Source organism: Monodon monoceros, unplaced genomic scaffold (assembly GCF_005190385.1).
Source record: "Monodon monoceros isolate NGI ecotype Baffin Bay Population unplaced genomic scaffold, NGI_Narwhal_1 Super_Scaffold_19, whole genome shotgun sequence".
Classification (NCBI taxonomy): domain Eukaryota; kingdom Metazoa; phylum Chordata; class Mammalia; order Artiodactyla; family Monodontidae; genus Monodon; species Monodon monoceros.
Window position 1 is genome coordinate 65,686,595 of NW_021703775.1, and position 26,648 is coordinate 65,713,242.

General features: G+C 38.5%; 1 protein-coding gene across 2 annotated transcripts in view; it reads right to left on the minus strand.

Moving 5' to 3' along the window:
- The window catches only part of CLIP4 (CAP-Gly domain containing linker protein family member 4), a 73,933-nt gene that overhangs the window by 19,869 nt on the left and 27,416 nt on the right, over nucleotides 1-26,648 (minus strand). For both annotated transcript variants that reach the window (XM_029231395.1, XM_029231394.1), the window contains 8 exons: nucleotides 25,532-25,693; nucleotides 23,693-23,811; nucleotides 20,545-20,781; nucleotides 17,999-18,134; nucleotides 12,038-12,178; nucleotides 6,546-6,635; nucleotides 5,540-5,683; nucleotides 1,864-1,998 (listed from right to left, as the gene is read on the minus strand). In XM_029231395.1, the coding sequence (XP_029087228.1) occupies nucleotides 1,864-1,998; nucleotides 5,540-5,683; nucleotides 6,546-6,635; nucleotides 12,038-12,178; nucleotides 17,999-18,134; nucleotides 20,545-20,781; nucleotides 23,693-23,811; nucleotides 25,532-25,693 (1,164 nt within the window). The remainder of the gene's footprint in view (nucleotides 1-1,863; nucleotides 1,999-5,539; nucleotides 5,684-6,545; nucleotides 6,636-12,037; nucleotides 12,179-17,998; nucleotides 18,135-20,544; nucleotides 20,782-23,692; nucleotides 23,812-25,531; nucleotides 25,694-26,648) is intronic.

Sequence of the window (26,648 nt, forward strand, 5' to 3'; positions counted from 1 at the left end):
GAGTGCCACGGTTATAATTTTCCAAGTTTTACTTCCTTCTGCCTTCGATGCTTTCCTATATAATTTTTGCATTTTCCCATTTTAATACACCATATCACCGCTACATGTTTACCATGTAACTCCTGAAAGTGTGTAGCACACAGCAGGAAGGCATTATGGCAAGTGTTAACAATAGTGACTACATACTGTCTGGATACTTTCTTTCAGAGGTGGCACTGCTAAACATGCTGAAGGGGCTAAACATGCCCTCTGTCAGGTCTAGATCTTATCATCTATAAAAAGCCTAGATATTACCACTGTCCTACAGAACTGATTGATCTAAATTTTGATGCCACAAGAAATACACGCTACTTCTTTCTGAAAGAGCAGAAGGACCTCAATGAAAAATTTCCAACTTTTATATTTGCTTATTACTTCTCAAATTTCTAAATGCTCTACACTAGGAGTTTAAAAATTAAAAGCCAACCTAAAACAACTGCTTCCAAACAAAACAAACCGTTCGAGCCTTGTTTAATAAAACCAGAGAAAGGAAGCTCAGAAGACGTGGTGATTGTGGAAAAATAACCTACCTTTGGGATGCCTAGGTTTTTATTTGAGAACCATATTAAGAACATTCTAACTAATCTCAATTACTAGCTGGTGCCCTAAGAGAGACATGAATTATAAAACATATAGCCCATCTCCAATCCATTAGTAGTTGCACTGCAATTATAAATGGTACTAATGAAACAAGAATGTGTTGGGAGACAATTCTCCATGTTTCTACAGGCCTTATGGACAGAGGCACTGACTGTCTTTTCATGGATGTTTGTAGAGAAGATGGCCTTGGGGGATGGAGACAGAGTCTCCCCCAGCACAAAAGACAGGCATGCTTATTGTCTAGTACAAAGGTTCAGATTCCTTAAGCTCGGGGCTCCTCTCCTATAGCATAAACCACTGGGTGTACAGGTGTCACCTGGCCCTCCCTATCTCACCCCCTGGGAACTGGGGCTCAGGAAACAGAAGAGAATGCTGCCACTTTGGCTACCACTATTGCAGAGAGCACTGAGGTCCTCTATCGCTGACCCAGGAGCCTACCATCTTCCGCCAGCATCTATGAAACCATGGCAATCCAATTTGTTAACTTGCAAATAGGGTAAAATCTCAGATCCTTCAGAGTTCTTGACAGAAGGCTACAAACTTTTTTTAAAAAATCAATGTTCTAGGTAACCACTTCCTAAAATGCTGCAATGCCACCATGTGTCAAAACAGCATATTGCTATTTAAAAATACAAACATGGTTTTATTCAACCGGCTTCTGTTTGAAATTACAATCAGAAATTACTGCAAATATAAAAGAAAGATAATCTTTACTTTTGGAAACACAATGTTAAGTCTAGATTGGAGTGAGTACATAAATACACAAACATGCATTTTTAAAATCCCACAGTGCGCAAACGTCTTTCATTTTCCTTTGAACCCCTTTGTTTGCTTTTCTCTCCAAGCCACTCTGTTAAAAGCTGTATGCAGTAAACTCATTATCCACTCATTTTCAAGATCATGCTTAGCACAAATCTAATCCTAAAATGTTTTCTCTGTTATTTAGCACACTTGGCAATCAGTGAGAGTAAAACTGGAGAGTAACAACTAACTTTAACTTTAGACAATTTAAAACACAAATGGCAAGAAAAATTCATTAGTAACAATCAACCTGAGTAAAAACAGTCTGCATTTGAATCAATGTTTTCCATTTTCTGTGCCACAGCCACCACCCACAAGAACTATTAATCAAGAATTCTCTGTAAGTTTTATTTACATGTAAAATTTTAAACCTTTTGTTATCTAAAGAATTCAAGTTGAGCAAAGACTACACAGATGAGTTACCTGGAGCGAAGTTTGTTGTCCCAAAGAACTTAACGGTACCAATTCTCTGGCCTACCACCAACACCCTATCTCCAAGGCGGAGTTCTCCTTCACAGCGTGCATTATTTGCTACAGATGTTGCTGAGGAATTCAAACCTGTTTTGGGGTTGGTTGGGGAAGGGGATGGGGCAGGAAAAGAGAAAAAACAAAGGGAAACTCAAAAAGCACATAAGCCAAAAAACGACTATTTATTCTAACCAGTCTAGTTAGTTGGAGATTTCAATACATGCTGCCTTTCCTTACACACAGCATCTAAGTTGTGTTTCTCACATGTGAAGTAAAGCTACTCAAAAGAAATCTGAAGGGTTTCCTGAGACAATCATTGCCACAGGAACTTACACTTGATTCCTGGTGAAGTATCAGCTTTATCTGACTTCCTGGTGGCACTCTCTACTAGAACAGAGGTCAGCACACCTGTTCTGACTAAAGGGCTACATAGTAAATATTTTAGGCTTTGCAAGCCATACTACTCTGCACAACTACTCAACTCTGCCGTCACAGCACAAAAGCAGACAGACTAAATGGGCACAACATGTTCCAGTGCAACTTTATTTACAAAAATAGGTGGTAGGCTGGATTTGCCCCATGGGCGATAGTCCACCAATCCCTATTCTAGTAAAATGCTAGAATCACAGTAGTTCAGTGGGACTCAGTGTAAATGATACATACATAAATGTAATTTAAAAGTGAAATTGCTGTAAGATTCCAATTACCCCAAATTGATTTCCTTATTAGAAACAAAAGCACTCCCTGCCCAGACCTTGATTCAAACCTAAAGCCTGCAACTCCCGCTACTGAACATCAGAAGTCCTGGAGAAACACTGTCTTGAAAGCTGTTCAATTATAACAGAGAAGAGGTGGGCCCCTGAGGCTTCTCCCATCAGTCCATGAACAGATTTGAGTGCCTGTCATCTGAGAAGGCCTAGGGAACCCTGCATGAGGGTGCGGGATAGAGGGTAAGTCAGACTGTTAACAGGGAGAAACTAAAAACATGGTAACAAATGAGGAACACAAACTCAGGGAGAAGGAAGGTCTGGATCAAGTGTACATTAAAAAGTCCTTGGCCCTCAAAATAACTAACATTTCCCAAGCACTTCACGGTTTACAAAGCGCTTTTCATGAGAATTATAATCATAGGTAAGAAACAAACTCAGGAATTAATGAAGACATGGTGTTCATAGGAGTCGGTGGCACACCTGACTTTAAAACCCTGACCCTGTGACCAGAAACTCTCACATCTGTCCCCACGCTGCCTGCAGACGGTGGACCAAGGACAGAGAGTTCAACGTGGACCACAGTGGGGCTGAGCTCACAGACGTCCTCCCCAACCTCTCCCATCCCCCAATCTCTTCTCTCTGCTCCTCTTTCTCCTTAATCCTCTGTCCTTAGCTTCCCCTAAATGTCCACCCTCTGCAGTCCACATCTACCCCAAATGCAAACGAACAGAGAAAGCGGAATATCTACTCACTCTAGCAATACTTTCTTAAGAAAACATCTCTGGGGTTCGGAACTTTCTCTCACACATCTCCCTCCCCTTTTAAAAGGACCTCCTTCTCACTCTAATTGACAACTCTCTTCATCTCTACTATTATTTAGGTCCACAAACCCCTCAAATTTATAAAACGAAAAAAAGGTTAAGTATGTAAGCACACTAGAACTATACCCTTATATAAAGGGTAAAAAAGATAATTCCATACCCACACATAAATTTTAAAATCAAGTCAATGTCAAAAGCCCAAATTCCAAATGAAGAGGGCCTTAAAATGTAAATAAAATGAGGACAAACGGGATTGCTACATCACTGCATCTTTTCACCTCTGTTCCTCACAGCATTAAAGAGAAACTGGTTTCAAGGGAAGAGGAATCTATTCAGAAAATAAATATTCAAGCAAAGTTTCCAGGTTCTCCACTTTTAGGGCCTCAACTTTTAACTTTATTACATCAGTGTTACTACTGAGGGTTTGTTTGGGTTTTTTTCCCCCCATACAATAAAGTATCTTAAAGAGAAAAAGAAATCCTGTCATGAACATTTTCTACAATAAAATATTGGTTCAAGTATTAAAAGTATTAGAAAAAGAATCTAGTAATTACTATGAGGCTCATTAAAAATAAGTTATGGGCTTCCCTGGTGGCGCAGTGGTTAAGAGTCCGTCTGCCAATGCAGGGGACACAGGTTCGAGCCCCGGTCGGGGAGGATCCCACATGCGGCAGAGAAGCTAAGCCCGTGTGCCACAGCTACTGAGCCTGCGAGCCACAACTACTGAGCCCGCGTGCCACAACTACTGAAGCCCCCACGCCTAGAGCCCATGCTCCGCAACAAGAAGCCACCACAATGAGAAGCCCGCACACCACAATGAAGAGCAGCCCCCGCTCGCCGCAACTAGAGAAAGCCCGTGCACGCCAACAAAGACCCAACACGGCCAAAAATAAACAAATAAAACAATTTTTTTTAAATAAATAAATAAAATATAAGTTATGCCAAAGTGGCTTCATTTTCTTTCTATGCAGGTAAATAACTGAACTGCAGTAAATTCAATATATATGTTGATTTCAACAAGAAAACGTGTTTTATATATCCTTACACATAACTGAGGAAATGTGGACTGAATGGGACCATGCAGGCTTCACAGCAAGTTAAAAAGGTTATCACTGTCAACCTCTCACAGTTTTAAACAATGACTTGGCTAAAAATAGAGAAAGCATGCTTTTTAAATAAGAATATAACACAAAAGTGTGTGAAAAAGCTATACACAAGATGTAAAAAACAAAATTCAGAGGGATAAAAATTCAAACATTAAATTAAATGAAAATAAATGTAAAGTCCTATGTCAAGCCATAAAACGAAGAGACTTAGCATAAGGCTCTGTTTGAGCCAATGACATAGTGTGGTCACCAAAACTGCATGAGTAGCCTCAGACTGGACTTGTACCGAGAGGCAGTGGTTCAGCTCTCTACCAGCAGGCTGGAAAGGGTCTGGGGACCCTACAGCATGAAGAAGAGCTGAAGGTACTTGAGACACAGGTGGACTCTGGTAGCAGCGAAGCATCAGATAGACCTGCGGGTGAAGCCCAGGTGTGCACTTAGGAACTGCCACTGTGCACCAATGCCTAACCTCCCTAAGCCTCGATTTCCTCATTCATAAATTGAAGATGATCATAATAGCACCTACTCCATAGGTTTATTTTGAGAATTAAATAAGGTACATAAAATTCCTTTAATAGTACCTGAAATAGTAAATAACATGTATTGACATGTCAGTTATTATTATTAGGTTTAGATTAGAAAAGAGATAAGTAAAGAAAGAGAACAGACCGTATGGTTTCCAAGTATCTGAAGATCTATCATAAAGTTCTAATACGAACCTTACAGGGGCTAGAGTCCATAGATACATAAGGAAGAGAAGAAGTCAATCCAGACAAGGAAAAATGGTAGGAGCATGAGGGAAAGGCACAGAGATCCAGAGTGTGCTGACGAAGGGGAGGGAGGTGGGGGGCTGGGGGGAGACAGGGAAGGGACAAGTAGTTCAACCTGACTGAAGTAAAGGGTTCCTTCTACACATTTAAAAAGAGCAAATCTACTTACAAACAAACCAAGATAAAAAACACCAAGAAAGCCTGGTTGAAAAAGCCATAGATACCGGCACTGGCTCTAGATGAGACAGAAGGGCTTTTGCTCATTGTCTTCTTGTTATTGCCACTTGCATTCAGTGTCTTGGAGTGACTCTGCTTGTGCTCCAAAGAAGATGTAGAGGAGGAGCTGCTGACGGATGCAAGCAGGGTAACTAAAACGGTACAGGAAAAGAACACATCAGAGGGTGGGAAATAAGAAGTGAACCAATGAGATGCTTTTCCAGGTAAATCCTTCTGAAACTCTCCACTTAGCTTCCTCAGTTGTGGATTAACTAGTGTTCAATTAAATGCCTGATTTCATCAAAATATACTGTAGTTCATACATACAAGATTTTATAGCCCAAGCAGTTTTAAGGATCCAAAGGATCCACACTATATGATGGCAATCTCATATAGGAGAGCGCTGTCATGTCACTAACTTAGACCAACTACCTATCCTAACCACCACTGTCTCTCACCTCTCACTTAAGATGAGTTAGTAGAATCACATCTTATTTATATAAAAAACATACTAATGTGTTTTTAAGGTAACAAAAGCTTAATATTAAAATGTTCTGAGTTAACCTGAAGGCAAGCAGGAATACTTTTGAATTTTCTATTTGTGCTCTATTCACCCAATGATTTGACAGCTAAAGGCAACTTTAAATGCTTTTATCAAGACATCTACACTATGGAATTTCCTTTTATTCTCTTAATCTAGTCCAGTAATTCTCTAATTTAAGTGTACATAAGAATCACAACACAGGATTTTATACAAAAAAAATGTGTGTGTGCGTGCGTGCGTGCGTGTGCGTGTGTGTGCGCGCGCGTGCGTGTGTGCGTGTGTGTGTGTGTGTGTATACACATACACTTTATTATCAGCTGCTTAGGGGATTTTTAAGGATAAATTTTTACTGTAATGATTCTTCCCTTACAAACTTTAAACTTTAGCCTCATATAAGCTATATCACTATATTATTTTAAAGTTCAATCAGTAAATTAAATTTTGAAAATAGAAGTTATAAATTATATTACCATCTTTCTCTGCTCCAGTTTTCAGTTCTTCACCAGGAGGCAATGAAAGTGTTGATTCTGAAGCACTATCTTTTTTTGATGTCATTAATCCTAGAACACAAACAAAACACTTTCAGCAAGAAAGAATTTTCTTTAAACAAAAATATGTATTTGCTTCTTTTTCTAAATTTTATTTATTTATTTGGGGCTGCACTGGGTCTTTGTCGCTGTGCGCAGGCTTTCTCTAGTTGTGGCGAGCGGGAGCTACCCTTCGGTGCAGCGCGCGGGCTTCTCATGTTGCGGAGCATGGGTTCTAGGCGCACCGGCTTCAGTAGTTGTGGTTTACATGAGCTCAGTAGTTTTGGTGCACAGTCTTAGTTGCTCCACGGCATGTGGGATCTTCCTGGACCAGGGCTCGAACCCGTGTCCCCTGCATTGGCAGGCGGATTCTTAACCACTGCGCCACCACGGAAGCCCTGTATTTGCTTTTTAAAGTACAGACATCCCTCATTATCTAAATCTTATCCTCTTCTGAGAACACGCTGGATGATAAATTCACAGACGGCAGAGGCCAATGTTTCATTATTTAAGGGGGAAAGAAAAGAATGTATTCCTAAGCCCACCTGAAAACCCCAATCAATTTCCCCAAATATCACTAAAGTCTCTTTTCCACCTATTTAAAAATCCACTAAGGAATTCTAAATAATATAGAGCATTTAAAACACAGCTATCTAAGTGTCTGATACTTAATGCACTCCTTAGTGTGTCTGCACAGTGCTAGCGTGTAAAGCAAGCCTGATACAGCTATGACGGCTGCACACTTACTAAGGCCTGCAAACAACTCATGATTTCACTGGTGTGTGCAGGCAAATTCATTGTAGCAGACTGTCTATTTAGATAGTAAATTTGCGGTAAACATTTCTGCAAATCATTATAGCAATTATTCATTTAAGTCAGAGTCAGATAGTAAGAAACCCTGTACTCCCTGAATGACTACCCGACTCTCACTACACCCAACTCCCCCAAAACACTGATTTTAAAAGACAGCTCATGAATAATACTCTACTTAATATTAAGACTTCTGTTTCAATTCTACAGAACCAAACTATGTAAATAAGAAACCTAATGGACTCCACCCAGTTTCGAATTCCATCAAGCATCCATTCCAATTCTACTCACTTACAAAGCGTTCTGGGTGAAGAAATGAGCTTGGCACTCTGAGCGTCGCAAACAAAACAAGCCATGGTCCCAGCCCTAAAGGAAGACCTTTTCAATTTGGTGTGGCAGAAAGACATGAATAACCATAATATGAGGACATGTTTGATATAAGCCCTAGCATAGAAGGAGGAGACAATAATCATGGTTATAAAGATAAATTAATGCCTCATCAAGAAGATCACATTCCAATATGGGTCTTGAGAGATACGTCAGATTTCTTCCAGTGAATACTGGAGGTATGATCAGAAAGAACTGAAGGTTGCCATTACGGATGGATAAAAAGAAAAAAAAAAAAACTTAAAGAAAGACAGGGTCAGAGAAGGATGAGTAGCTTGGCTGGAATAAAATGGATTTTCGGGGGACACAGGAGAAGTAACCTGGATAGATGGGCCACAGTAAAATCTTACAGGGTAACGGTGCCGGCAAAGGAACCGGAGCTCTTCAGTAAGGAATGAGCCTCTGATGGGCTTTGGAAAGGAGGACTGGCATGAATAGTCACAGGTGAATAACATTACCCCGACAGCAAAGTTTAGAAGGAACCAGAGGAGGAGAGACTGGAAGCAGAGGCCAGGAGTGAGGGCCAGAATCACAACAGCAGAAACTGGGTTGGGGGGTGGGGGAGAGAGACTTTGTGAAGTCAACCCACAGAGTAATTTCTTATTTTCAGTTATATTTTTCAGTCCTAAAGTATCCGTTTGAGTCTTTCCTTTTATTTGAAAATTTTGAGATAACTGGAAATTCATATGCAGTTGTAAAAAACGGTATCGGGAGATCTCATGTACACTTTACCCAGTTTTCCCCAAAGGTGACATTTTACAAAACTATAGCATAAAAGCACAACCAGGATACCGACATTGCTACAATCCACCAATCTTAGATTACCTCAGTTTTACTTGTACTCGTGTGTGTGTACGTGTGTATATGAATTATTGGTTCTTTTTTTATACCTTCATGTCTCTGCTGAAATTTTCCATTTGTCTCAAGAGAGTTCACCCTTAATTCTTAGAGGGTTATAATACATTCTTTAAAATTTTTATCTGATAAACGTCTGTATAATCTCAGGGTTGGCATCTTTTGATCGTCCTTTTCCTTGAGAGTTGGTGAGATTTTCCTGGTTTTTCATATTTGGAGCAATTCTGGACTGTATCCTGTACAGTATGAACACCATTTTACAGGACTTGGGTCTTGCTTAACTTCTATGGAGAGTGCTGACTGTTTTGCTCTGTTCTGTTTTAGCAGGCGTTCGACAGTTAGCAGGCGGTTAGTTTCAGGATGGCAGTTCCCACCCATCTTCTGTGACTGTGGCTCCAATGTCAGTTCAGTTGCCACAGCCTGTGTGGGATCTGTCTCGTGTGCTGTGCCACCCAGCAGTCAGTCTGAGACCTGGGCAGTGGTCTGTGCAGGAGACCGAAGCCCGTGGTCAGACGCATGCACACACAACCTGGCAGCAAGCCCACCATTCTGAGATCACTTTCTTGAGCTCCTTCCTCACCACGGTCTCCTTGACACTTTCCTGCTCCCAGAGGCACCCCTTCCTGATACTCTGGGTAGAATGCCTAGGCTTTAATTTCCCTGCTCTGTCATATAACCTTCTTGTTTGTTTATTTGTTTTATTTATTTTTATTTTTGGCTGCGTTGGGTCTTTGTTGCTGCACGTGGGCTTTCTCTAGTTGCGGCGAGCGGGGGCTACTCTTCGTTGCGGTGTGCAGGCTTCTCACTGTTGTGGCTTCTCTTGTTGTGCAGCACGGGCTCTAGGCACACGGGCTTCAGTAGTTGTGGCATGCGGGCTCAGTAGTTGTGGCTTAGTTGCTCTGTGGCATGTGGGATCTTCCCCGACCAGGGCTCAAACCCGTGTCTCCTGCATCGACAGGCGGATTCTTAACCACTGCGCCACCAGGGAAGCCCCTGTCATATAACCTTTTGAGATTGACTCTGCCTATGGGGCCAAGCAGTAAGAAAAAAGAAGAAAAACTAATGGGGATTCCATCCCTGTTCCTGGGACCACAGTTTCTCTGGCCAGAAACAAGGGTTCCCCTCCCTTGGGGTTTTAGGTGTGTGGCCATCCCCTGCTGCTATTACAACATGCAGGACTGCCTAGGGACTGCGGTGGGAAAGAACCAAAGACGTAAAAAAGAGCAATCAAAAAAGAAAACAGGGACTTCCTCCACTTTCTGTCTAGCAGGAGACCCCTTTCCTGCTCCTCAGACCACAAACAGAGGGCTTCTCTTTGAGCTTTCTTTCCGTATCTGCTGTGTACTTCTGGGTTTCAAGTTAAAAGGATACCATTTACAAGAGCATCAAAAAGTCTAAAGTACCTAGGAATAGACCTAACAAAACAAGTACAAAATATCTGTAGAGAAAATCATAAAATTTTATTGAGATATTTTTAAAGGACCCAATTAAATAAAGCAATATCCCAAGCTTACAATTAAAAGAGTGAATACTGTGAAGATGTCAGTTCCCAAACTGATTTAAGGTTTAAATGTAACACCAACTAAAACTTCAACGGATATTTTTATTTTCTGACACTAAAAATAACATTAACATAATTTGTTTATTAACATACACATTAACATAATTTATCTGTCTAGAAGTTAACTTTCTATTAAGGAGCAAAAAAAACTTTAATTTTGTGACAAGCACTTTTTCTGAGATATAATTCCAGTTTGTACTTGCAAAATAATAGTTTCTTGCCCTGGAGATATATTTATCACCTTATTTATTTATTTTCCTTTTTATTTTTCTAATTGAAGTGTAGTTGACATAAATATTATATTAGCTTCAGCTGTACAACATAATGATTCGAAATTTATATACATTATGAATTGATCACCACAATAAGTCTAGTTACCTCCGTCACTACAAAGTTATTACAACATTACCGACCATGTTCCCTATGCTGTAGGTTCCATCCCCGTGACTTATTTCTTAACTGCAAGTTTGTGCCTCTTAATCCCCTTCACCTACTTTGCCCAGCCCCCCATCCCTCTCGCAACCGATTTTTTTTAAAGAAACTTAACAACTTATTCTAAAATTTATAAGGAAGTTTGATGTATAAGGGCCAAACAGGCAGGACACTGTTCAAGGAAAAGATAGGAGGCTTTCCTCTACTAGATATCAAGATTTATTTTTAAAAAAAAACTATAGGGCTTCCCTGGTGGCGCAGTCATTGAGAGTCCGCCTGCCGATGCGGGGGGACACAGGTTCGTGCCCCGGTCCGGGAAGATCCCACATGCCGTGGAGCGGCTGGGCCCGTGAGCCATGGCCGCTGAGCCTGTGTGTCCAGAGCCTGTGTTCCGCAATGGGAGAGGCCACAACAGTGAGAGGCCCGCATACCACAAAAAAAATAAAAAGAAAAAAAAAAACTATAGTAATTATGAAGTTCAGTACTAACACAGGGATATTCAAATAGGCCAGTGGAACAGAGCAGAAAGGCCAACCAAATTTGTAGACAAAATCCTTTAGTCGTGGGAGCGTGCCTTTCTGCTTCAGTTATTGATGAGTCAGCAAGTATTTATTAAGCACCTATTCTGTGCTGTGTGCTACAGTGAATACGAAAGTACAAAATGCTCTCACAGTCCATTTAAAGTTGAAGATCTTTCTAACAGAATAAAAGATCTGCCCAAATAAAGCAATCAGAAGACAAAACCCAAGATAATAAATAGCAACAGTCTGGTACGGATTAGAGTGTATATGAAATTAGAGAATGAGGAGATCGAAGTGAGCTGGGTCATCGGGGAGCTTTTCATGGAGAAACAGGATGTGAGTAAGGAGGTAAAGAATGACTCAAACCTCAGGCAGAAGTCAAATATTGCCCAGAGAGATAGGGAAAGTATGACAGGAAGAGTGAGAATCATGTACACAAAAGACAGTGAGACGTGACAAACCACAGCTCAACTGCGAAGCAGTATGGGACTCCGTCGGAGAAAGGTTTCTGACGGCCAGTTTCAAGAGTCGAGACTTTTTCTGATAAAAAAAAGTCACTAAAATTCTTGAATAGGTGAGAAACATAAAGCTAGTTGTGTTGCATAAATACTTATCAGAGGTATAGAAGTCTAGCTTTAAGGTTAGATTGGGGGTGATAAAAGTATGGAAATAGACGGGAAAAAAAGGAAGGAACAAATCTGAAAAACGCTTGTCAGGGATTAAAATCATAAACCAAGAACTTTGCAGGTTTTATTAAATGCAGGTTTCACAGGCAGCTAACCAAAAAGTGTGAAGCAATTTAAATATAAGGCATTCCACAGATAAAAGTAAAACACGAACAAGATATCAAACTTTCTGGTTTGACCTACCAGTATGTACTTTTGACGTTACATGCGCTACATCAATCTTCTGGGACCTGACGAGAGGTACAGCTTTTGTAGGAGGAGTGTGTGCTGTATTCTTCCTTCGATCTTTTGCTTTACTTATCTTTGAAAGGGGTGCAAAAATACCTAAGAGAGAATGCAGAATTTTAGTATTAAGCAATTAAAAGCACTTCAAATAAAAGGACAAGTACAGCCATTCAGTAATATAAATCTTTACGTTCTTTTTTAGTGTCTACTAGGTGCCCTGTAGTGAGAGACAGAGAAAAAGTACGTCTCACTCAGTACTTGCCCTCAGAGAGTTTACAATCTAGTTGTCAAGACTAACAACATACACAATAATTCAAGAAGCACATAACATAACGAGGCACTAAGTGAAACTCAAGGAAAAGAGAATTATAATTATTTCTAAGTACTGGCAAATAACAGTGCACTATATAGTACAACAACTATTCCTCATGTCCCTGTATCTATAGCTCCTTAGAACATATTTTTTCCCATATTATAGCTTTTTATGTTCATGTTTTATCTATCTTCCAGACTTTAGAAGACAAAATCCAATACTCATCTCTGCATTCCCCCAATGTACCTAGCTATAGTGCCTTACACATAGTAGGGATATAAAAAATCTTTCTGAGTATAAAATATAATTTCCCAAGAGGCTTAGTCCTCAGCTTCTGACAACTGACAACAGAAACAATACAGTGTGTGTTGTGTGGGAAGGTATGTGGGGACAGGGGGAGGGGGCTGCCTGTTTGCTGCAGCTAGGAGTATAAAATTCCATTAAAAAAGAAATTTATCCAGGCATAAAATTACAGTATATATAAATATGCACAGACATTAGAAATAGTGAATATGGACTATAAATACCAAGATTATTTGGCTAAGACATTTAAGAAGAAAAAATAAAGACATAATATGTACATTATACACTACCATTCAGTGTTTACGCCTAATCTAACAAAGACACATTATGACTAAAATGTAATACATTAAAACAACTTGTTTTAAAATAGGTTTGATGAAATGCTCAAGATTACAAAAAGTGAGTTCTTTGTTTATAGCTAACAAGTGCAAACTATACTACTTTTCTGCTAATCTCGAAATTCTTTCCTCCATCAGATTCTACAATCCTTCCTCCTGATTTTCCTAGCTCTTTTGACTTCTCCACAATGTTTTCTCTCTTCTGTCTCCCGCCTATCAGATTTGCTTTCTATTTTTTTCTCTAAATTATTTTCCTTGCCAAATACACACACATGCACACACACACACACACGCACTCAAGCTTGATGATTACATCCGGTGTTGCCAAGGGTTTGAAGAAATAAATTATTTTCTACTGTGGGATGTAAATTTGTAAAATCTTACTTGAAGACAAAAATTCTGACCTAATTTACTTTATGGCATTAATTATAAGGAAATACTTATACTTAAGAAGTATGAACAAGGTTACAAACTTACGTTTGCATATTATAAGGAGAAGATAGACTTCAAGAGCCAAAGCAATTTCTAGTTTACTGTTATAACCCAATCATACTTTTGGAAATTAATTTACGAGGAAATAATCCAAATAGGAGGAAAAGACTGCATACCTGAGTATATCATCACTGCAATACTATAAGTAGGAGAAAACAATTATTTGGCAATAGAATAAATGAATCCACAATGTTTACGAACTATGACATCACTGTTAATAAGTAAAACAATAAAGATTATGTAGAAATATAGAAATATATGAAAAGTAAATCAAGAGAACAAAAATTGAGTTGTATGTTTGATTACATTATGATTATATCTGTGAAAAGTTGTATGTGTGGATATAGGAAGGACTGTAAAAAACAGAAAACCAAAACATATTTGAGTGCAGACCATAAATTATTTTTCAAACCTGTGTCATTAATGTCACAATAATATCATTCAATGAATGAACTACAGAGCTCTTTCTCCTTGTTTTTTTTTTTTTAATTAACTAAATCATTTGGGAAAACCAAAACTAAATTTAAAGCAATGACTGACTGGATATAATCAAAGCCCAAAGTGTGCACTGTGTATGGGTTAACCTTCCTGTTCAGAATCTCATGCTACTCAAAGTACTGATGGGACTCTCTTCAGATCTTGACATACAATGATAAGGCTTAACTAAAAATAAACACATAAGGAAGAATTATTTTTAAACAGAAGAGTAATGAATTTCTGGATAAACATGATCCATTTTGTTTAACCACAATTCCTCCCAAAACTCCACTAAAATTTTAGTAAGAAATAAAAATGGTATAAACTCTAAAGAAAAAAGAAAATGATAAAAAAAAAAGAGAAAAAAAGCTAAAGCTTCCAAAGAAGCTTCCAAAAACAGGGAAAAGGACAAAAACAGAAGAAAGGATGACTCTGGAACTTCTAAATAGCAGCAGTGGAAGCTCAAGATGATAGCTGGCAAACTATGGCCTGAGAGCCACATCCTCCCACCGCCTATTTTTGTACCATTCTGTGGGAACGCAGCCACACCCATTTGTTTACATATTGTCTACGACTGCTTATTCACTACAACAGGAGAGCTGAATAGCTGCAACAAGGGACTGTATGGCCCATAAAACCAGAATATTTACTACCTGGCCCTTTACAGAAAAAGTTTGCTAAACTGCATTAGACAACAGAGTATCACCTTCAAAATACTGAAAAAATGTGAATTTCAACCTAACACTCTTTACCCCACTAAACTATCATATGAAGTGTAAGGGTAGAAATAAACATATTTCTGGAATGTAAAGTCTCAAAAAATTCACTCCCCATGAGTCCTCTGTCAAAAAGCTACTGAAGGATGTGCTCCACCAAAACAAGTAAGTAAACCAAGAAAAAAAAATGACTTAGTATGAACACCAAATCTTTCTCTTCATAGTATGAAGTCAATAGATGTCTAAAATTGGAAAGATTCATATATTATTTAAACTATGAATATGAACATCAGAAGATACATCTAAAGAAGTCAAAAAAGTTCTTGCCTCTAAAGAACAGGTCTCAGAGTAAGGAAGGGCAAGCCAGGAGAGGGTTTAGCTGTTGTTTTAATAAACCTTATAATACAACTTATTAAACTAGGTATATGTGTTCACTTTGGTGATTATTAAAAGGCATAAAAATAGTATTACCAAATATTAAAAATTATTAAAAAAATTTCATAACTGCCAAAACTAGAAGCAACCAAGATATCCTTTAGTAGGTGAATGGAGAAATAATGGAGGACTGTGATACCTCCAGACAATGGAGTATTATTCAGTGCTAAAAAAACATGAGCTATCAAGCCATGAAAAGACATGAAGAAACTTAAATGCAAATTACTAAGTGAAAGAAGGCATTATTAAAAGGCTATATACTCTATGATTCCAGCTATCTGACATTCTAGAAAAGGCAAAACTATGGAGACAGTAATATGGTCAATGGTTGCCAGGGGCTGAGGTGGGAAGGGATGAACAGGTGGAGCACAGAGGATTTTCAGGTCAGTGAAAACACTCTATAATATGGCAATGATGGATACATGCCCTTATACACTTGTCCAAACCCACAGAATATACAACACAAAGAGTGACCCCTAAGGCAAACTATGGGCTCTGAGTGATTATGATGTGTCCATGTAGGTGCATCCACTGTAAGAAATGTACACCCTGGTGAAGGGATGTTGATAAAAGGGGAAACTGTGCATGTGTGGGCAGGAGGTATACAGGAAATCTCTGTACCTTCCTCTCAATTTTGCTATGAACCAAAAGCTGCTTTTAAAAAGATCTTTAAAAAATTATTATAAAATTTTTACAATCAAAACAATCTAGTATGTGCCAGAATTAATAGATCAATGGGACAAAACAATCCCAAAACAGACTATAGCATTTATAAGAACTTAATTTATATTAAAGGAAGTACAACAAGCCAAAGGGAGAATGACAGATTTAGAGAGAGGAAAAAAAACCCAAAAAACTGTTGCTGAAAAGAGACAAATGCTTTGGCTTCTGCTTAGTCAGGGGGTTCTCTGCCTCTCCTGCTCCCCACACCTCAAGTACTGACAGTTTAGCAAAGATCTGGCTCAGACTACTGAGCTGGCTCAGCAGGAAGGGTTATTCCCATTTTTATATAATCCAACACATGACCCCTGCCCCCCAACTTGCCGTAAAGTACGTAAAGGGGGATGGAGACAGGGTCCTTGCGTACCCATCTTTGTCCTAATCAAGCATGCCTCTCCTTGGAATGATGGGATTTGGGAGGCCACGTGCATTGTTACAATCTAAGCATTTCTCATGGCTCTGATTGCTAATGGTCTTGATCTTGCCCTTAGTCTGCTTGACAGTTGCCAAAATTTGCTAATAGAGTAAAACTAAACTTAAATTCTTATCCTTATACAAGTAACCAAATAAACTCCAAATTAAGTAATGTGGTATTTAAAAATTAAAACATTCAAAAGAATAAAATATATAACCTATAATGAATTCTGGATTAGGAAGAACTATCTACTTTAGCATAAAAGCAGTTATAAGAAATTATAAAGGAAAAGTCTTCTAACTGCATAAAACTACATGTCCAAAAACACTGCAAATGAAGTTCAAAGGCAAATGACAAACTGGGCAAAAAATCTGTAATAAATATAAAGGCTTAATATCCTAAAGATGCATTTATTTTTTAAAAACTCATCCATTTTTTTAAAAAGCTAACATCCCAATTTTTAATTGGCAAATAATATGAATAATTATTTCTTGGCAATTGCCAAGATAACACAAAAAATACATGTGCTACAATAGAACATTTTAGGTATTTTATTTCACCACAGTCAGAATAACATGAATTTAAACAGAAATTTTCACCCATCAAATTGGAAAAATTAAAGGAAATTGAGCCATAAAAAATCACATTTTCAAACAATATTTAAAGATTTGAGGAAATTATAATAGGATGTCAGATAAAAATGCAGACTATTTAACTATATATAATCCAAATTTTGTGGAAAAAATAAACAGAAAATATATACAGGTGATTTTATTTTTCTCTCCTTTTTTATGTTTTTTAAATCTAACGTAATGGGCACTTTTTATAAACAAAAATTTTAATAATATACCCCAAAATGAGGCTCCATCTTAAGTGTATGACAAAAGGAAACTGGTGATTTTGATAAATTCATAACAGCTAGCAAATAGTTAACATTTTGGGGGGTGCTTACTGGGAACCAAGCACTATTCTAGGTGCTTTATATATTTATCAACACATTTAATTCCCACATGAACTCTTGCGGTACTGCTATCCTCATTTTACAGAAGAAAACTGAGGCACAAGAAGAGAAAGAAGGTCCCACAGCTGGTAGGGAGAGCAGCTGATTCACACCCAAGCAGTCGGGCTCCAAAGCCCATACTCTTCAACACTGTACCATATACTGCCTTCCCTGTCGAGCTACAAGATCAAATACTGCGCAACCAGGGAAATTAATGTTCTGGGAAAGTACTTCACAACAAGGAAAAATATTCACAACATAGTAAGTGACAAAAGCAAACTGAAATCAATGTGTCAAGGTGTGTGTGTGTGTATACGAGAGAAACAGAGAATATAAAATAAAGCAAACATTTGTCTGAAAAAGAAAATCATCCCAGCTCAGAAGCACAGTAATTAAGTTGGCCTCACTTGCTTTTCAATTTTTCAAGTTTTTCAACCTCTAGAGCTCTGTATTTCCTCGGTAATAAAGAATAAAATCCCTCCTTCAGTCATGACACCACCATGAGCAGGATTTAGGAGGGTCTCCAGAGCTAGGTGCCCTCCTAGTAAGACACCCTCTCCCAAGCACAATATTGCTCACAGTAAGAAAAGGGCAGTCGCTTCATTTATTACATAAGTAACCGGGGAGAAGGTTTTATTTAAAAATAATAAAAGAGTAAAATTTTATTATTTTAAATTAATTCTCATTAAATTAGATAGTATCTAACTTACCATATTTGGGGGCACATTTAAAGTACTGGACTTTCCCAACACTTCCATTGTTTTTTCCTTCTGGTTCATCCAACTCAATGCCAGCCCACTGCCCACTTGCAAATTCAGTTGTTCCACAAAATCTTAATGTTCCAACCTAAAGAAAATATAAATCAGAGTAACTTTTGAGTACTACCAGTAATTCTAAGTTTCCCACTCTTGCAACTTTATCATGGAAGTCTTTCAAAAACATTCTTTCAGGGCTTCCGTGGTGGCGCAGTGGTTGAGAGTCCGCCTGCCGATGCAGGGGACACAGGTTTGTGCCCCGGTCTGGGAGGATCCCACATGCTGCGGAGCGGCTGGGCCCGTGAGCCATGGCCGCTAAGCCTGCGCGTCCAGAGCCTGTGCTCCACAACGGGAGAGGCCACAACAGTGAGAGGCCCACGTACCGCAAAAGAAAAAAACAAACGTTCTCTCAAAGTAGACTTCAGAAGAAGGAAAATATTACCAGGGATAAAAAGAGACATTAAATAATGATAAAAGAGTCAATGGACCAAGAAGGCATAAGAATCCTAAATCTATATGTACCTAACAACTGAGCTCCAAGACATATGAAGTGAAAACTGATAGAACTAAAAAGAGAAATAGACAAATCTACAATCACAGTGAGACTTCAACACACCTCTCTCCATAATCAACAGGCCAAGAAGGCAGAAAACCAGTAAGGATACAGAAAAACTGAAACCTGAAACCAGCTATAAGCCAGTTTGACCTGACATTTATAAAATATTCCATCCAAAACAGCAATACAGGACTTCCCTGGTGGCGCAGTGGTTGAGAATCCGCCTGCCAATGCAGGGGACATGGGTTCAAGCCCTGGTCCGGGAAGATCCCACATGCTGCAGAGCAACTAAGCCCGTGCACCACAACTACTGAGCCTGCGCTCTAGAGCCCACGAACCACAACTACTGAGCCCGTGTGCCACAACTACTGAAGCTCACGCGCGCAGAGCCTGTGCTCCGCAACAAGAGAAGCCACTGCGATGAGAAGGCCGCGCACCGCAACAAAGAGTAGCCCCCGCTCGCCGCAACTAGAGAAAGCCCATACACAGCAACGAAGACCCAATGCAGCCAAAAATAAATAAATAAAATAAATAAATTTAGTTTTTAAAAAAAAGAGAAACACAGAGAACTAAACACACAAACCCTATCTACACCTAGCACTCTATCCAAAAATTAACTCAGAATTCAATGTAAAACTAAATATAAAACCTAAAACTGTAAACATCTAGAAGAAAACATAGTAGAAAATTTCTCAGATATTCTAAACACACAATCCATAAAATAGAATTTTGATAAAATGAACTTCATGAGAATTTAAAACGCCTGCTCTTTGAAAGACAGTCCTAAGAGAATGAAAAGACAAGCAATAGACTGAGGGTAAATATAAATGAAACAAGACTGGCTGTGAGGTGACAAAGATAAACACTGCCGACTGATATATGCATGTTCGTTATATGTTTCTACTTTTGTATAGCTTTAAATTACTCAAAATAAAAAGTAGTAAAATAAAACACAGAATAACTCTTCTAAAAGTCCATTCTCAGACATAGGACAGGAATACTAAAGAAGCTGAATATTAATCCAAAGGGGAGAAAATGCTATGCGTTCATAATTTCTTGGTATTTTAGCTCCACAGATAGGACAACGGAAAACTAACAAATGTCCATGAATGTATTCTTGTGGAAGTTGGTAAATGTCATTCTCAGTGTAATAGTTTGTAGCTTACCTTCCTTTTTGAAGCAACTTTCTTAGTAACTCAAATGTTCAAATTTCAGTGTTTTCTGAGAAAAGTGCATAACACTCCCCACAAACCCACCCAGATATTTAGCCGTAGCTATTTTAGAAATTCCACATGCAAGCACAAATTCCCTGTCCCATTCTCCATACCAAGCTCCCAGTTGGCCCTAAAAAGAGAAAAACAGCTCTCCCATATGAGGTTTTTATAAAGAGAGAAGGGCAACAAGTGAAAGCCACCTGGAAACTGAGGCTCTGGAGAAAGAGGCGTCCAGAGAATCTTCAGTCGGGTGGAGTTGGGAGTCCTCTTTCCCACATACATTTTCATTACCAGGTTGAAATCATATCTAAGATTTCCCTGTTTGTGAGATCAAGAAGCCAAACACCCAGGAACAGTGAGGGTCACCTTTGCTCCGCTTCTGTGCAGTAGTAGCTGTGGGAGAATCACTACTGAGGAGGGGTGTGAGCGGGGAGCTGCAAGGGAGAACCTGCAGGCTGGATGCCTCTAAATTCACTCGGCAGCTCCACTATGCTCCACTTTTCTCCCATTCAAATAAAGATGTCTTCGTTATTCAGTCTGAATAGTTTATATTCTTAAATTATGCTTTACAGTAACCGTGCATCTAAGTTTCAAGTTTTCCATTAAGTATCCTTCTACCTACATATGGAACTTAAAAAAAAAAAACAACTCAAAACCACACTGCACCCTTGGCACACAGGCCACATAATGACCTTGGACATCGCTTTAGAGACTGCAGCTACTGACTATACCTTCTGTCTTGCAATAACGACACGATCCCCCAGCTTCAGGCCAAGTGACGTCAGCATCACCTTGCTAGTAACACGACCGTAACTTGGAAGCAATGGCTTTGAGAGATCACATGACAGAGGCACCGCATCGAGCAGCACCTGCTTGATTTCTTTAGCAGTTGCCGCGGCATCGGCCATTTCTAAGGGCATTTCGACCGGGTCTGGGACAACGTCAGCGGGGATCTGTCCTTTGTCATTCTACAAATAAAAAGAAGAGAAATTTTTCAGGTCATATCTGCTCAGAGCTCTACACGGTCATATAAAAGTATTTTGGGGAAAAGTAAGTTAAATTCATCTATCATTTATTTATTCAAAAATATTTACTAAACTTCTACCACCTGCCAGACACCATTCTAAGTGCTAAAGGCACACAGTGAAGAAAACAAAAGCCCCGCCCTCAAAAAGCACACAGCCTGGTGAGAGGCAGAATATAATCACACACATAAAACGTATGGTGTATCAAAGGGTAAAAAGTGGCAGAGAGAACAAAGCAGGTTAAGGGGGACAGGGAACACAGGCACAGAGATGGCTATTCACACACAGGGGTCAGGGAGGGCCTCGCTGCTGAGAGGCACTGGTGCAGAGGTCCAGGGAGGTGAGGGAACACACGGCAGCTCAGCTGGTCGGGACCGAGGTCCAGGCTCAGGGAAGAGCAGGAAGGCAGTCAGTGGGAAGCGAGCCTGGCTGCACAGGCTGGAGACAGAAGTCACAGGACTGCCTGGCTTCCCAACCCCAGACCCGAGACTCCCTCCCCTCCCCCAGAGCTGCCACCTTGGCTCTGTGACCTCGACCCATCCTGCCCACTCATGGAGTGACTCAGATTTTAAGAACAGAATCTATAGGTTTAATACTTCTAAAATCTGGGCTGGGATTTATCCTGCAGCAAGCAAAAATGGGCAGTCACAGGCCCACTAACATTTGCACAGTGTTTATATAAGCAAACTCCTATCATATAAATTATCTCATTTGGTTATCACAGCAAGAAAAAGCTTGTGAATAAAACAGATAAAAATTTTTACCCGTTAAGAGTCTGGACTGTAGCAGAAGACACCAACTAAACAAGTAAGATATCACTACCATTTCCAGTTTGCCAATTAGGAAAATTAGGCAAGGAGAGATGAACGACTCGCTCAGCATCATCTCCATAATTACTGCAGGGATGACACTGCAGGCCATGTCCAGCACCCACTGGACTCTCAGCCCTTCTGCTGCTCTGTGCTGTCCTACCCTCAAACAAGTCCTCTTTCTTCTACGTTCCCTAACCAAAAACTCAGGCTTCATCAGAAAGATTCCAGATTGTAATCTTTTCTTAATAAGATGAACCAAGATTCTTTTGCTCAGAAAACTTTTTCCCTTTCCTTCTCCTCTAATAATTATCTTCAAATGATCCATATGGATAAAAGTATGAGGCTTTTAGAACACATTTAGTTTACAAGTGCCTCACATTTTTTATTTTAAAATTCAAGTCAGTTTCGTCCTAAGTAAAAACATGGTAGGAAGACATATTATCAAATTTCTGGGACAGTGATGAACTATTTTGATCCCCGATTTTTTTTTTTTTTCAAAGAAAAAGTACAAAATGTAATGAAAATACCTATAGCGCTAATCGTACTCTTGAGAAAAAGACAGAGGGAAAAAAACTTTTTTTAATCAACAAACCTGTCATGAGAAGTTGTAAATAAGCTATATTTACAATGACTATTTACTTCAGATTTTTAAGTCCTCACCTTTCTAGAGTAAGTCACACACTTCCATCAATTCCTATATAAAATAAAACTTCTGTTTAAAAAATACTAAATAATAATAAAGTAACAATGATATCATGTTAACATAAGGCAGCTTGTTCATGATTAGCTACAGAATTCCATTTCCTTCTAAAGTAGTGGCTGTCAGGGTCTGATCCAAGGGCAACTGCTGACCCACATATAGACTGCTTTTTTTTTTAAGTATTAACCTCCAAAATTCGGTAATCTATTAATTCTTTGGGGCCTGAATTGGTAATTTACCTCAATGACACACTTCACTGCATCTTACTGGGTTCAAAATATTCTCTCCACTAATAGGGTCTTGTCAACAGTTGTACTAGCAAAAGCAAACACGTATCACCTTCACACTCCAGCCAAACTGAATTACCATCTCCTAGCCTTTGTGCACGCTACTCTCTCTGGCTAACATGCCTTTCTCAGCTTCCTCCTGTACCTGGTTAATTCTTAACTACGTTTAAGCACTCAACATCACTTTTGCCAGGACACACTACAGTAAAACTGACTGCTCTCTTGTCTGTCCTCCCCTCTAGACAATATTCTCTTTGAGGACAGAGACGTATTTGTTGTTGTATTCTCCCAGTGCCCAATAAACAAGAGGACCTGAAGGAAGGAGGGAGGGAGGGAGGAAGAAAGGGGTTGATTAAATAATTAATGGGGTTAAACAGAAAGAAAAGGGGCAAATAAGTAGGGAGGGAAGGGAAAACAGGAAAGCAGAGAGGGAGCGAGGAAAAGAGGAAGGGAAGAGGCTTTTTCTAACATTGCCCACCCCTGCCCCTTCAAGAGAAGGCACAGACCCAATTAAGAATCCCTGCCAGAGCAAGTCACTGCTATCAATATAACAGAAAAGAACATTGAGAGCCACTTTTGGGAAGACAACAAAATACCAAATGATTTGAAGATTTACTGCACTGTTAAATATGCATTTTTTAAATTGTCTGAAATAAAACTTCTTTCCAAAAGAATTTAAAATATGATTTAATACAGAAATATAACTTTAATATATGCGCTTTTATTTAACAGCTAAGGTTTTATAAATATACCAAAAGCTTAAATGAAAGATACTTTTAAACTCAAAGATGATACTTTAAAGAGTATTTTACTTATCTGAAGGAAAGTAAGGTTTCTACAGCTTATCAATATAAAAGGACTGAAATTCACTGCTATGCCTTAAATTTATTTGAGACAAAAGTTTATCACCATTACTCTTTACATGCAGCACAAAAATATAAATTATTTACCTATATAAGAGCTCTACAACAACATCCAGATTCAACTCTTTCCTGGGAGATAATGTTAATGTTTTTATTCTTTTAATATTTTTCACTTTTAATTTAACCTCTTACCCTAAATGCAGGGTTTGCTCCATGCTCCAATAAGCATTTCACAGTACCTGCACACAGGTTATATGCAGCAATATGCAGAGCTGTTCCAAAATTAAAGTCACTGCAAGTGGCATCCACATCTGCAATTAAACATCGCAAGCGTATTAACAAAATTTTCAAATTAAGCTAGTATAATGTAAAAGGAGACAGGTTGGGTTTATTTGGGGGAGGAGGGGTATTAGCTATTTATGAGACTTAAACCAACCCACTAAAAGGACGATTCTCACAATGGAACAAACTCTTCATATTACAACCTACTTAACTAATTCTTTTCTTAGTACAATAAAATTTCACTATCAAATGGACTGATATTATGATGGGTTTTCCAACCATCACAAACTGAACTATATTTTAAAGCAATTAATGGCAACAATTCATATTTGTAAAAGTAACTATCTTAACACCCTCTCTCATTAAACCTCTTGCATATTTGCCATGACAACTATAATGTAGTAGGGTTTAGGTCAGGGACTAGCAAACTATGGCCATGGCCAAAACCAACTCACCATCTGTTTTTGTAAATAAAGTTTTATTAGAACACAGCCACATAGTTTCTGTGGCTACTTTCACACCACAACTGCAGAATCAAGTAGTTGCAACAGAGACCACGTGGTCCACAAAACCTAAAATATTTACTATCTGCCTCTTCAGGGAAAAAATAGTAGGTAAAACAATGGAGAATTCTCAAGACAGGAATAAATTAACGATTAATTCAACATATGTATCATGCGTACATACTGTATTCATTCACAATACTTTATTCAACAAATGAATTTGGACTTCACAATAAGAATGGGAATCTTGCAATTCTAAAAACATTTTAATAACTTTCAATAAATCATCACGATGCTATACAGCAAATACTCCAGCTTTGGGGATCCCACTTTGACTGTGTTTTTTAGAATATGGGTTTAATATACCTCTGGTTCTGCCAATCCGACCTTAATCTAACTACAGCTCCACCATCCCACACCCTACCTACAATTGTAAACAAACTAAGACATGCTCAGGACACCCTCCTGAGCTACTAAAGACACTGTACTATCAAGAGAGGCTTTCTTCCTAACATCATTCAAAAAGTGAAAAAGTAAAAAGGTAAAGAGGAGATGGACAATTATACAAAGCAGAGGTTAGAAACAGACCTTCTGGGAAATTTATCTATGCCATCTCTAAAACAAGTCTTCTACAAATGGAGAAAACACTGCATACAACTTTTAAAGTAATACTATTGCACTTGCCCTCATTTTTTTCTCAAAAGAAAACTGCCCCCCTGAGAGGACCCAGAGAGAATGTCTAAATACAGGACTGTGATTTAGACATTATGATGTTCAATTTTAGGATAGCATCATCAAGACAGGAAGAAAAAAAAATGTAAATCTATCCCTTAATGGAATCACAGAATTTCAGAACTGAATGCCACCTAAAATAAATATTCTTCATGATTTCAATGTTTAGCTCTGAAGGTTTTATTGCTCTATTTCTGGCTACACAGGTAAGACAAAAGTAGTATACATAGATTCAATTACACTTTATAAAATCCATGTTATACTGGGGAACTTGAAGAGATATAAAAGGCCAGAAAACACTTTATTTTGTTTCTCTTTGTACTAAGTCTTCTGTGAAAGGATAGTAACTAATCTTCAATAAAGAAAAGTTAAACTGTTTCTGAAAAATAAAATGGGATTGGAGGTCTCATGGAACAAGATGGATTAGAAGTAGAAGTATCTTTGAATTATAATTTTTATGCCACTAATAAAGTATTCAATTAATAACATCTAATGGTGATCTTACAGTACTTGCCTTTTGGTTTAGATGTCTTCAAAATCACTCTTATAAGTTCAGGGACATCAAAATAAGCAGCATAATGCAAAGCATTCATATTTGTCCAGCGACTCCGCAAACTAACATCTGCTCCCAGATCGATAAGTTGAATTGCAAATTTTACAGCTGTATCAACATCACCTAGAGAAGGTTTTCTAAATTATTTTTCTTCAGTACAAATTCCAGTGGATGGCCATCTACTACCTCATCTAAAAAGCCAATGCAAACAGCATACTGAATATACACTTACAACTCAAAAAATGTAACAAGGGATTTATTCTAGGAAAATAATCAAACCCAAGGGTAGATAAACACTTGGCTGTAAAGATGTTCATCACAGCACTTTTTATTATGAATAAAATTTTGAAACAACCTAAAAGTACAATAATAAGACACTGGTTAAATAAATTATGAGACATCCATATAATGCAATACTACAGAGCCATTAAAACCAGGGCTACACAGAGTGTACTCTGTGGACCACTGCCAGTCCCAAACTGTAATTCATACTTTTTATAACTCTTTTCTTTTTCCCTATGTAATCATTTCTTCTGAATAAATTAACTGAAATATAATTTTATGCTTTTGAAAAATACTTGGGCTTGTATTTTATGTCTTTATCTCATTTTTCTATTACAAACTCATTTTTATTTTATTTTACAAAAGTATCAGTCCACGATGGATTGCAGAAAGAAAAAAGAAAAGAGTCCTTCACTATCAAGTTTAAGAAGCACTGTATCAGACTATTGAAACAGGGAGAGATGTTCACAGTACATAATTAAGTAAGAGGCAGGTGTAAAAAATAGTAAAGAACAGGCGAATACCAATTTGGAAACTACGCACATATGTTATGTATGTAGGAACAGACCTTAGACAGACCTAAAGACCAGGTCTGTAGGATTGGGATTGCCTGGAAAACAGAGCATTGATTGTCAAACCTTGCCATAAACTCTCAAGAAGGTTCCAGGTGTTACCAGTTACTCTCACCTAGCAAACAGGCTGGCATGAAGCCTGTTCCAGAAAAGTTGGGAGGTACCAGGAGATTATAAAGACTCCCTTGAGAAAAGGGAGAAAAGGCAACAAGGTGTGTGGAAGA